A 13,907-nucleotide genomic window follows, 5' to 3' on the forward strand; every position below is an offset into this window, starting at 1 on the left:
TATCAGTTCTCCTTACTACACATTAATTTTTATTTTTTTATTTATTAATGAACTTGTTTTTTTGAGGAGGGGGCAGTGGGAAGAGAGGGAGGGAGGGAAGGAGGGAAGGAGGGGGCTGTGGGGAGGGAGGGAGGGGGGAGGAAGGGAGGGAGGGAGGGACATCGATTTGATGTTACACTGATTTATGCATTCATTGGTTGATTTCTGTAAATGCCCTGATTGGGGGATCGAACCCATAATTTTGGCGTATCAGGACGAAGCTCTAACTACCCACTGAACTATTCTGCCAAGGCCAACTTGTTTTTATTGATTTTTTTTTTTTTTTGAGAGAGAGGAAAGAAGAGAGGGAGAGAAATGTCAATCAGTTGCCTTCCACACACTCCCCGACCAGTGATCAAACCCTCAGCATAGGTATGTGCCCTGACCAGGAATTGAACCTGCAACACTTGGTGTACGGACAATGCTCCCAGCAACTGAGCCACCCAACCAGGGCCAGGGGCCAACTTTTTAATTGAAGTATAACATATAGCTAAAGTACACAACTGCCAATATATGGCTCAATAAATTTTCACAAAATAAACACACCTATGTAACTACCAGAACCACAACACCATTCTACCACCATTTCTTAATTTACTATATATAAATGAAACATATAAGATGAACTCACATGTCTGAACATTTTTCATTCTACCTTGTATTTGAGATTCATCCATGATGTTGCTTATATCATTAGTTCACTCTAGTGGAAAAATATTTATCTATTCTCCTATTGATTGACATTAGATTATTTTCCAGTTTGGCCTATCATGAATAATGCTGCTATGAACATTGTTACATATGCCTTTTGGTACACATATGTACACACATGTTTCAGGCTTGAAAATGTTTGGTCATGGAATATGCATATGATAAACTTTAGAATACTCCAAACAATTTTCCGAAGTGGTAATAATATTAATTTACACTCCTACCAACAGTCTAAGATTCCCAGTTGCTCACATTCTTGTCAATACTTGCTATAGTCAGTCTTTAATTTTTAGCTATTCCGATGAGTCTGAATATACAAAGTCAGGTGTAAAGTAGAATTCTACATAACAAACTTCATTTTCCTTAAAATAGGAAATGTACTCTAATGATATGTCAGTAGAAATCTAAAACTTCTATTTCTCTTTCACTCAATTTATCCACATTCCCAGCTACCTTACAGGATATCCTGGTTAAATCTAATATGCATTATGCAATTGATAACAACCCCAAAATTACATAATTGAGAGGCAATACAAATTCTTAGTTTCACTGATTTCAAAATTTCACATATTAAAATTATTTATCCATGACCTTTCAAATCGCTGCCCACTGGAATCCCTGTTTCCTTTCCCTGGTGCCTGCCCTCTTGTGCACTGGGTGCATCGGTGTGGCCTTCTTCAGCTCCCTGAAGGCTTCACACTCTGCTTCAGCTCAGAGCCTCTGCACAGGGCCATCTCTGTCTTTAATGGTCTCCCTCATCTCTCTGCCTGGCTACTGCCCACATTCACACCTACAGAGGTGTACCTTATGCCCCAAATATTTTCTAGCACAAAAACCTATTCCATCTTAACATTTACGACAGTTTACAACTAGATCCTCTATGCCTGATATTTAATACCAGTATCCCCCAATTAGATGTTTCTTTCACTCACTAATATATCCTTACCACCTGGCATACAGAAGGCACTCAGTAAATATCTGCCAAATGAATGACAAAACTAATAAGGCTAAATAAATAAGCACAAACCAATTCAGGTAGGTCTTTTTATACTTTGCTATCCTGAGTGTAATAGAATGCCATAGAAGAGTTTTAAATAGAATAGTGACATTATCAAATACATATTTATCTCAGCAAGGCCCTATTAACAACAGGCATGTCAAATATATAACAAGAATGCCCTACTCCTTCCTGCAAACATAACAGACATTCTTAAAGATACTCTTTCTCCAATGAACCCAAGTCAGGACAGATCTCAGATTCCCTCTCAGGGCAGGCATTGCCAATTGCCATTGCCAATCAATCAGACTAGCCCAAGATGAAACCAGATCAAAGGCTCAAAGATCTAGTACAATCAGAAGACTAATGAACTATTTAAAAACCAAGTGGGTAAATGTTCCATGAAAACATTTAGGTTAAAAAAGAAAATTCTGGCCCTGGCCAGGTGGCTCAGTTGATTGAAGTGTCGTCCTACATCAAAAAGTTGAAGATTCAATTCCCTGTCAGGGCATGTACAGGTGGCAACAGATTGTTTTCTCTCTCTCTCTCTCTCTCTCTCTCTCTCTCTCAAAACAAATAAACATATCCTCAGGCAAGTATTTTTTAAAAAAAAGAAAATCTTGGTGTGACAGTTATCCAACTTTTGGTAACAGGACTTTACAGAATCTTAAAACAGGAGCTATACAACATTGTGCTTTCAAAAATTTTTATTTTGCTAATTTTTAATTAAGATTATATTCATAGTCAGCCAATGATTAAAAAATATTTTTGCCCTGCGACCACCAACTTTCATATTGGAATCAAAGGCATGAGCCCTAGCTAGTTTGGCTTAGTGGATAAAGCATCGGCCTGCAGTTGGAAGGGTCCCAGGTTTGATTCTGGTCAAGGGCACATACCTCGTACCTCAGTTGCAGGCTCCTCCCAGCTGGGCCCTGAGTGCAGCTCATGCAGGAGGCAACCAATCAATGTGTTTCTCTCACATCAATATTTCTGTCTTTCCCTCTCGCCTCCACTCTCTCTAAAAATCAATGGAAAAATATCCTCGGGTAAGGATTTAAAAAAAAAAGGCATGAATTTTAAATTAAGCCTCCATACATTTCAGAATAATTATCTCAATTATATCATCTGGCACTGATGCCAACTGTATATAGTTGGTGCTAAATGCAGCTGTGCTAAGCATACAAAAGCTATTTTTAAATCATGTAAGGTGGTCTCCATTTTGAAAGACCATAATCAGGATCATGAACCTAGATTTCAATAATGGGAAAAGAAAATTTACTTCATAATATATATCCATTTATTCACCATTTAATTCCCCCAACTGTCCCAACATGCTTACCTTTTTGCGTACTCCTTCTTGGGTGCTAGACAGCTTGAGCAAAACAGGAGGAAGGAATTTAGATATAATATTCTGTAACTGTTCATCTGTTTCAGCATGGCCAAGTCGTAAAAAGACCCGTTCAAGCTGATCTATAATATAAAAAGTAAAAAAAGGAGAATTTAGCAAGTCAAACACAACCAAGAATAATTGTTTTTATGGCTCAATCACTTATTGTACTGCAGATCCTTCAGTCAGAACTTTAACATAGCTAGCCTTATAAGTAGATGATTTTGACACAGCTATGGAATGACACTGAAAAGGGATACTAGCTAGTTACACTCTTACAACTATCCCAGTCATTTAACATCTAGAAGAAAGGAAAGCAAAGCCAGGAATAACAAAATTCTCTCCTACATACAAAGTTATTCCATTTTCCTAAAGAATTTCAATATAGAAAGAATTTTTTTGCCATCAAATATAATAACTGGCCTAATCAAAATTTTGAAAATTTTTAAAGAAATCTAGCAGGCAAGGCAGAACTTTAATCAGATACCAGGCACAATATATATTGGGTGATAACATTTTTTTCCCTACAATTCACATTATGTTTTAATGTAATATTATAAAATATATACAATAAAAAATAGAGAATGGTATAAGGTGATATAAAATAGAAAGTAAAAAACCTCCTCCCCACCCTCCGATCTTCCAGTGTCACAACTATAAACACAAGTTTCTTTAAAATACTGAAATTTAATATTCTAACAAGTCACAAGGCTTTGTTTCTTTTCCATTGCTTTGTTTTACAAAGTGCAGAGATACATTAAAATATGAAGCCCCACTAGTTATAGAAAAGTTGAAACTCTTAATTTTATAATAAAATAGAGTTAACACTGGATTGCCAAAAGCCCATTTTCTTCACATTTAATGTTTATTCTTCCTCATTAATAGTTCAAACACACACATTCAACTCCTACTGATCACCACCATTTTAGACTTACCTTGCAAATGTAGTGTGTATGTGTGTGTGTGTGTATGTGTATATGTGTATGTGTGTATATGTGTGTGTGTGTGTATATATATATGTATGCATATATATATGTGTGTGTGTGTGTGTGTGTGTGTGTGTGTGTATATATATATATACATATATATATATATATGATTAAACAGTTGGTAAACACACAGAGATTGAGCACAAATAAGGCCCAGAGGTACTGCTGTGCAATGTATCTACCAACAGGTTAATTTGGCCAGTTGTTATATTCGATAGCAAAAAAAAAAAAATCAACTGGTTTCTGTTTATAATTGTAATTAAAGACTGGGTTTGTTTCTTTCAGCTTCAGAGAGTAGAGATTCTAAAAGCTTTATATTTGTAGCAGGAGACTAAATATATTTCTAATCACACCGTACTAGAGCCCCTTGAATTAAAATTTGACAAAACTCAAAATTATATCACCCAGTAATAAACTACTAAGAAGGACCAGGCTAGAAGCAACTATCAAAATACAAAAGGCCATTCTTCAAGATGCTACTTTTATATATATACCTGAAAATTTTAAAGAGATACAAAAAGGTCAACAGCTGTCAGTAGAATAAAGTATGCTACTTTTATCCAGTTTTTGACATGTGATCTTTTTTAAGCACACATGACCCTGTTTGCACACCAGCTATGTGTACTGTCACATCCCAAGGTAAACATTATTCACTCTCGGTTGGCATTTAATAAACCAACTCTTGTGCCACTGCCATCAGTTTCATACAAAATTAACCTTTTTGAACTTGTATGCATATATGCATAACCCATGGACACAGACTATAAGGTGGTGAAGGCCTGGGGTGGGAGGTGGAGGCAGGTTAGAAGAGGTCACTGGGAAAAAAATGGGACACATGCAATACTTTCAACAATAAAGATTTTTTTTAATTAACCTTTTCAATGGGGCACACTCAAGGGCTAGCTGATGTAATACAGTAATGTTGATGTCCACACTCCAAGATTTATTTTTTGGGGGGGCAGGATCAAAAGCAGTGATGTTATCAATTTCACAACTAATAAGGTAAAGAAAAAGTTCCAGTGAACTCCATACTCAGTTAAATGTTCCTGGTAGCCTATCTTCTTCTATATAATAAAAGCCTAAGTGACCGTTATGGCAGAATGACCAGAACAACAGGTTGCTATGATGTGCACTGACCACCAGGGGGCAGACGCTCAATGCAGGAGCTGCCCCCTGGTGGTCAGTGTGCTCCCACAGGGGGAGCACCACTGTCTGACTCCTGCCTCCATGGCAGCACTAAGGAGCAGTGAACTTAGCAGTAAGGAGCAGCGAGCTGGTGGGCAGTAAGGAGCGAGGGGTCCCAGACTGTGAGAGGGCGCAGGCCAGGCTGAGGGACCCCCGCCCAGTGCATGAATATCATGCACCAGGCCCCTAGTAGATTTTATATTCCTAGGAAGACTAGTGACTAGAGTACAATCACTTTGTAAATAAAGAAAATCTGGATCCTTCCATACATTTTCTCCTAATCTCTGGAAAATCCATTGCAGTCCCCAAAACAAAGCCTCCTACTCTAAAATCCATTGTTCCTGTCCCAGAGAGCTCAGTTTTGGCAAATCTTCTGGGAAAAAGTGGAAAGTCCACAACCAAAATGGCAACAGCAGTAAATGCACTGTTAATTACGCAGAAATAAGTGGTGGCTGAAATGTATTCTGCTTCTAGACTAATTTTTAAGAATTTTTTAAAGATTTTTCTGGACAGGCATTCTGGCATAGCAAGTTCTCCAGCAGTATATTTGATAGAATAGCTCTATCCCAAAGATAATTACAGCAAGGTGCTCAAGGAAGATAAATGGAGACAAATGGTCAAAGTTGTCACTGGGAAACTATTAGGAAAACAAAGTCACTGAAGAACCGAGCTCTCCAGGTAAGCGAAGAAGACCACAGTGCTGTGAGAGAAAGAGCAGGAGCCCTCTGCACAGGATACAGAGCACAGGCAAGCACAAGCCCAGGGCAGCTTCCAGCATGCTGGTTCCATTGTGGTTACTGACAAAAGCTTCCTTCATCTGCTTTTGAGACTTTTTTTTTCTTCTTCCTGCCATGTCTGGCTGGCCTCAGTGCCCCCACCAGCAGAGAGCTGACTACATTGATCAGGCCTCCCAGATCCCACTGCACTGTATATTGGAAAATCTCCCCCTTTTATCCCATACATTACAAATTCTTTTCTCCTACAATGCCTTTTGACTCCACAGCACTTTCTTTTCATATCTAAGTTCTTAAAATACAAATTTACCACTCCTTCCTTTTATGGCTTCTGAGTTTCTAGTCATGCTTAAAAATGTCTTTTTCGCCTGGACGGTGTGGCTGTGATTGAGTGTCAACCCATGAACCAGGAGGCCACCAGTTTGATTCCCATTCAGGGCACATGCCCAGGTTGTGTGGCCTTGATTCCCAGTGCAGGACATGCAGGAGGCAGTTGATCCTTGATGTTTCTCTTTTATCAATGTTTCTATCTATCTCCTCCCCACTCTAAAAATCAATAAAAACATATTTTTAAAAAAATTTAATGCCCTTTTCACTCCAGGATTATAAAAAATGTTATATTCTGCAGAAAGGAATTAACATAGCAAGCATGAGACTGCTATTGAAGTCTTCGCTTGCCAAGGCTGGCCCTCAGCTGGCATCTGGAAACTTGGATTTCAGAACGGTTCTGATCATTTCCAGAACTGATAAGAGTGACTCACTGTGTCTAAACTGTTTATACAAACAATATGGTTTATGCTGAACACCTGCTTTCCTTTTGGGAAACTGGAATTTTGGTATGTGTTAGGCAGAAAGTGCCAATGTGACGAGCACCGAATAAACCCCTCAGCACTGAGTCTCTACTGAGTGTCTGCAGACATTTCAAACGCGTTGTCATGACTCGTTGCTAGAGGAATTAATGTGTGGCCTGTGTGACTCCACTGGGAGAGGACTCTGAAAAGCTTGCACCTGGTTTCCTCTGGACTTCACCCCCATGTACCTCTTCCTTTGCTTTGTGTCCTTTCCCTATAATAAATCTTAGCCAGGAGTACAACTATATGGTGAGTGCCGTGAATCCTCCTAGCAAATCACTGAGCCTTGGGGTGGTCTTGGAGACTCTGACACATACATTTATTTATCTATGTTTTTCTTCTAGCTCTTAGGATTTTCCTTTCTGCATTCAAACTCTTAATCCAGCTGGAATTTTTTATTGGGAGGAGGCACATGGAGGGATATAGGAAACCTATTATTTTTTTTAATATATTTTATTGATTTTTTACAGAGAAGAAGGGAGAAGGATAGAGAGTTAGAAATATCGATGAGAGAGAGACATCGGTCAGCTGCCTCCTGCACACCCCCTACTGGGGATGTGCCCGCAACCAAGGTACATGCCCTTGACCGGAATCGAACCTGGGACCCTTCAGTCCACAGGCCGACGCTCTATCCACTGAGCCAAACCGGTTTCGGCCGAAACCTATTCTTTTTGTGGGGGTTTTCTAATCCTTTTCATTGTGAAATTAAAAATTTAGAAAAATGTACAAAACATATAGTTTAATGAATTATTATAAACACCTACTATGTAACTATCACCCAACTCAAGTAAAAACATTTATTTTGAAACTTGTACAAAAAAAAGATTTCTACCCGGCCAGTTCAGCCCAGTGATTGAGCATCAACCCATGAACCAGGAGATCACAGTTCTATTCTCAGTCAGGGCACATGCCTCGGGTGGCGGGCTCAATCCCCTATGGGGGGCATGCAGGAGGCAGCCAATCAATGATTCTCTCTCATCATTTATGTTTCTCTCTCTCCCTCTCTCTCCAAAGTCAATTAAAAAAAAATTTTTTTAAACCACTGAGATTCTTAAATTCCAAAACAACAAAGTCTAGATTAGATTATGTCAACTATTACATTCATGTAGCAAAAAAACTAAAAATAAATATACTCATTTAATTTCATTACATAATTCTCTAACTCATATTGTTCACCTCTTTAGTTTCTCTATCTAAAGTGAAAGAAGAAACCTTCCTCCTTCTACCCTCCCGAGGAAGAAACAACCAACCAACCAAGGTTAAGGATTAGCCACTGATTTTTCTGAAAATATGTAATCATTCCTGATAATTAAAACTATCCACAGAAATCGCTCTCTCTCCAGATCTCTCCAAAAAACATATAACTTTGACTTCCAAGTTAAGGAGGAAAGGCTATTTTCTCACAGGATTATAAAAGGCAAATACTAGTATTTCACTCACATCATCACTTAAGGAAAAAAAACACACCCATAAAATAAAAGCAATAAATCAGTTTCCTTAAGAGATGTCACCTTTTCATGACAACTAGAACATCAAAACACTCCTTGGGAAGTATGCAAGAAAAGCATAGACTGTCAAAAAGAATAGGAAAAGGACTATCAGGTATTGAATATCCCCATATGGAGGAATTTCAGAATTCTTATTTTTTTTCTTTTGCTTATTTGTTTTATTCTATGTCATCACTAATTTACTTCATGAACATAAATAACTTGTGTAATTTAAAAAGAGAAAACAGTTATATTTCAAGGTGACAGTGTTATTGTCCTAATTAGCCAGTAAATATTAATAATAGAAAGAGAGCAAAGGGGAAGCCAAACATTATAAGCACTAGAGGCCCGGTGCACGAATTCATGCACGGGTGGGGTCCCTCAGCCTGGCTGGTGATCGGGGCCATGGGGGGAGGAGGGGCAGCTGGCCAGGGAGAGGGACTGCGGGAGGTGGGCCTGCCGCTGTCCCCGATCAGGGCCCTGGGGGAGGGGCCGTGGGAGGTTGGCTGTGGGAGTGCCCTGACCATCAGGGGGCAGTTCCTGCGTGAGCATCTGCCCCCTGTTGGTCAGTGTGCGTCATAGTGACTGTTTGACCAGTTGTTCCAGTCATAATGGTCACTTAGGCTTTTATATACACTAGAGGCCCGGTGCACGAAATTCGTGCATGGGGGGGGGGAGGTCCCTCAGCCCAGCCTGCACCCTCTCCAATCTGGGATCCCTCTCACAATCCAGGACTGCTGGCTCCCAACTGCTCACCTCCCTGCCTTCCTGATTGCCCCTAACCGCTTCTGCCTGCCAGCCTGATCACCCCCTAACCACTCCCCTGCCAGCCTGATTGATGCCTCATTGCTCCCCTGCCAGCCTGTTTGCCCCTAACTGCCCTCCCCTGCAGGCCTGATCACCCCTAACTGCCCTCCCTGCAGGCCTGGTCACCCCTAACTGCCCTCCCCTGCAGGCCTGGTCCCCCCCAACTGCTCTCCCCTGCAGGCCTGGGTCCCCCCCAACTGCCCTTCCCTGCAGGCCTGGTCTCCACCAACTTCCCTCCTCTGCCAGCCTGGTCACCCCTAACTGCCCTCCCCTGCAGGCCTGGTCCCTCCCAACTGCCCTCCCCTGCTGGCCATCTTGTGGTGGCCATCTTGTGTCCACATGGGGGCAGGATCTTTGACCACATGGGGGCAGCCATCTTGTGTGTTGGAGTGATGGTCAATCTGCAAATTACTCTTTTATTAGATAGGAGGATAGAGGTCTGGTGCACGGGTGGGGGCCAACTGGTTTGCCCTGAAGGGTGTCCTAGATCAGGGTGGGGGTTCCCTTGGGGCGTGGGGCGGCCTGGGCAAGGGGCCTATGGTGGTTTGCAGGCCGACCACACCCCCCAGCGACCCAAGTGGAGGCCCTGGTATCTGGGATTTATTTATCTTCTACATCTGAAACTTTGTAGCCTTGAGTAGAGCCAAGGCTCCTGCTCGCTCCGTGGCAGCAGCCATTTCTGTTGGGATTTATTTATCTTCTATATTTGAAACTTTGTAGCTTTAAGCAGTGGCCAAGGCAGGCCAGGGCTGCAGAAGCTTGGCTTCCTCCATCGCCGGGGGCAACCCTAGCCTCCTGCTCTCTCCAGCTCCGTGGCTGTCGCCATTTTTGTTGGGATTTATTTATCTTCTATCATTGAAACTTTGTAGCCTTGAGTGGAGGCCTGGGCCGGCAAGGGCAGGCAGAAAGCTTGGCTTCCTCCATTGCCAGGGAAACCCAAGCCTCCCTTCTTCTCTCTGTGGCCGCAGCCATCTTGGTTTGATTTATTTGCATATTCGCTCCTGATTGGCTGGTGGGCATGGCTGGTGGGTGTAGCGGAGGTACAGTCAATTTGCATATTACTCTTTTATTAGATAGGATATAGATGGTCATCTCAGAAGTTTCATCAGAAAGCTACAGCTTCACACTCCCCAGGGAACCAACCACTGGTCCATTCCCTGCAAATCACTGGAAGAAGGGATTGAACAAAAGGGGAGGTGGATGCATGTGCAGTGAAGTCAAGGTGATGTAGGGTAGGTGCTTGTCTGTCAGTCTAGTCTCGGAAACAATGAATTGGCTAGAGGGTGGATCCATCAGAAGGGCACAAAATCTAAACTCCTGGTTAAAAACCCCCAAGAGTTACATCTTTCCTGTGCTCTCTCTTGCTCTTGTTTGCACTCTTGTTCTTGCTCTCTCTTGCTGCTTAAGGCCACATGGCTATGGAGAGAGAAGAGGCAAGCACACAGGCGTATAGTCATGTGGCCTTAAGCAGTCGCATGGCCATGGACCATGGGACATGGGAACTTCATACACAGGATGCTGAACTCGATTAGACTTGAACATGGAGCAGAAACTATGGCAGTGGCCTTAATTCTGGCCCTGCTGAAGACAGGATTGGACTTCTTCCATGGCAAGATGGACAGAGACAGGACCTTAGGGGAACCCCTTTAATTTTACATCATCAATAAAGCTTTCCATGAAACCCCATCCTCTCGTGGGGGCCTCAGGAAATTCTTATCCTCACAGCACCCCAAGAACTCCACTTCCACTGATAACAACAGGTTTCAGATTTTTTTTTAAATCTTCTACAAAGAATATTTTTTCTGAATTATGAAAATAAATTTTAAATTACAAATCAAGTTAGAAGCCTTAACTGTAAGCTGAGATTAAAAGGGAAAGCTGAAAATGCCTAGAGCACTGCATAATGCATCATAAAGCAATTAATAGCCTAAAGCTACAGGGTTATTTTGAGAAAGATCTGTCAAGTTACCACAGAAATACACTAAACTATAATAGAACAATTTCACAAAGAAATATTCTCCCCAATGGTATTTACTTTCCTCTGATTCACACATATATGTAAATACATTATGCTCACAAGGCAGTTTCACATGGCCTTTTAAGTCTCAAAAAAAACGTTGTGAGGTGGGCAGCTATTGTCTGTATTTATGCATGAAAAACTGGGGCTCTGGATCTGACTTGGCAAAGGTGTCCAAGCTAACAAGACACAGACTTGTAAGTTCAACTTAGAAAGGTCTTTACCCTCCAAATACACAGTACCTACCTACCTCTAAAGTATTATTTTTTAAAGTAGGTAATACTAGCTCCAACTTAACACTTGAGGAAAGAGAGCTTAGGATTCGTTAAGAATGTTGACCAAGATTACAAAGGTAGTAAGTGCAGGGCTAGGATACAAACTTCAGGCAGTCCAACTCCAAACCCAATGTTCTTTCTGGTAGGCTGATTATAGTAAGGTTGAGGCAGAGAATATGGGAGAGATTCTAAGCTTTACTAGACAAGTATGTACCACATGACTTTGTACCCTGGCCACAGCCAATGTGGCCACTCAATTCATCCATTCCTCAGGTTCAGAATTGAGACCAAAGAGTCAAGCCTCCCTGAGTGCCTGTACTTAATAAGAGTATGCCAGGAGAGAAATGACATGGGCATCTGCAGCCTACCCTATGGAGCACAAAATCGGAGAAGCTGGTCTGCAGAAATAATAGCATGGAGGCGCAGAGAGAAGTTGGCAGAACCAGATGACTTCCAGTCCTTCGTTCCAAACCTTTTGTTTGGAACAGGCCCCTCTGTTTCCATAGACTCCTTGATTCCTTTATAGTAAGTGCCCCATTTTTGCTTAAGCTAGCTCACAACTGGGTCCAAGTACAAATGGACAGTCTTGACAGGAAGAAAAACAAATTTTTTAAAAAATTGATTTCAGAGAGAGGAAGGGAGAGGGAGAGATAGATAGAAACATCAATGATGAGCGAGAATCATCAATCACCTGCCTCCTGCACACCCCCTACTAGGGATGGAGCCCGCAACCTGGGCATGTGCCCTGTATAGGAATCTAACCATGACCTCCTGGTTCGTGGACCAACCACTGATCCACATCAGCTAGGCAAGAAATGTACTTCTATAAAAATACATTAAAAATTAAGCAGTCAACACATGCCTAGGATGAATATCAGATCAGAGAGGAAGTCCTTTCTAAGATTCTAGCTTCAAGGGACTTTCTCAACCATTCATCCCATTCATTCCCCAACTGCCATCCAAATTGCAACAGCTTATTAAGTGTATTGTATGTTCTCCCAGCCCAATTATTTTTGTTAACCAGTCCCTCTACCGGGAATACTCTCCCAACCATCTCTTCATCTCCACACATCCAAATCCTCCCTATTCAAAGTCCATCTCAAATCCAAAATGCTCCACACTTACACATCCTATTCTGGCACTATAAACTCCCACAGACCTTTCTACATCTCTCCTGCCACTTACGTGTACATTATGTAACTGCCCAATTTTCCCTTCACTAGCCATAACAACTCTTTGAGGTATGACTTGAATCTGACTCCACCTGACTCCCTCCATCCATCTCCCCAGGTTGAGAAACAGTGACCTAAATCTCTTGGTATCCCAGCATTTAACTCAGTGCCTTGCAGAGAGTAGTTGCTCAACTACTTATTGAATATATGAAATCTTATTTCCTCTGCATTAGAAAAGCTACTTAGAAGTTTATACAGGCATAAAGGAAAAAAATAAGTTTATACAGTTAACATCTACAGCAAGGCAATTGGATGAAAAGGGGCCACATACTAAACCTGAAAAGCTCAGGGAAGGCCTGTATGGCAGACTTACAAACTCAAGAGACCTAAAATAACTTAGCATAATCTGAAATTAAAACTTCTTAACTTAAAGCAATTTATGGTGGGTAGTTAATGTCCTAGGCTAGAATCTTCCCTGACAAAGGTCAACTTTCACCTTATTTAAGCCTGTTTATTGTCTTTTTGCCCATAACACTAGAGACCCGGTGCACTGATTCGTGCACATTGAAAGTAATTAATTAGAAGGTGGCCGGCAGGGAGGGACTGGGCGAATCACCAATGAATTTTATGTAACCCACTAACATCTTCTCTTTTAATTGTAATATATAAAATAAGATGCAAAACTGCCATTCTCTGGAGCATTTTCTCAATCTGTTGAGATTTTCTTCCTGGCAATTGTCATCAGTTTAGCTCAAACTCACAAAAATTCTCTACTGGTTTGAATGTTTCTTACATTGACACAATTTATTATACCTGACATCAAAACCTCTTAGAAAAGGGACTGTATATTTTTCACTCCTATGACAAGTGCTTAGGATTCTTTTTTAGAGAAAGAAGATGAAGAGAAGGAGAAAGAGGATAATGAGAAAAATTCCAGAAGGTTCAATTGTGTGGCAGAACTGTTCTGCTCCAAATCAGGAAGGGTGCATAGTTACTGCACAGCGGAGATGAGAAAAGAAAAAGAGATAAAGGGAGGACGGATCAGTCAATGGGAGGGAAATCAAGACTCCACAGCAAGGCCTTGCCCCATGATTCACCGCATCTCTAAGAGTTAACTAAATTCCTGAAATGCTTGGAAACGGGGATCGTGTGTGCATACCAGTGAGACAGGGAGTTTCATGTCCAAGCTGACCTGGGTGGAACCAAAACACCATTTTTAGAAGGAAGCCCAGAAGGTAAGAAAAGTATAAGTAAAG

At 41.3% G+C, this 13,907-nt stretch overlaps 1 protein-coding gene and 1 pseudogene across 6 annotated transcripts in view; both read right to left on the minus strand.

Annotated features, from left to right (window-relative positions):
- ECPAS (Ecm29 proteasome adaptor and scaffold) overlaps nt 1-13,907 on the minus strand; it is a 107,522-nt gene that overhangs the window by 79,226 nt on the left and 14,389 nt on the right. For all 5 annotated transcript variants that reach the window (XM_080667174.1, XM_080667177.1, XM_080667175.1 and 2 more), the window contains one exon: nt 3,087-3,217. In XM_080667174.1, coding sequence (XP_080523300.1) covers nt 3,087-3,217 — 131 coding nt within the window. The remainder of the gene's footprint in view (nt 1-3,086; nt 3,218-13,907) is intronic.
- LOC308249563 (phosphatidylinositol-glycan biosynthesis class W protein-like) lies at nt 3,425-6,161 on the minus strand (annotated as a pseudogene). The gene is made up of 4 exons: nt 5,609-6,161; nt 4,998-5,187; nt 4,216-4,840; nt 3,425-3,435 (listed from the first exon to the last, which is right to left on the minus strand). The product of its transcript is annotated as a phosphatidylinositol-glycan biosynthesis class W protein-like (transcript).

Source organism: Plecotus auritus (assembly GCF_963455305.1).
Source record: "Plecotus auritus genome assembly, chromosome: 5".
NCBI lineage: Eukaryota > Metazoa > Chordata > Mammalia > Chiroptera > Vespertilionidae > Plecotus > Plecotus auritus.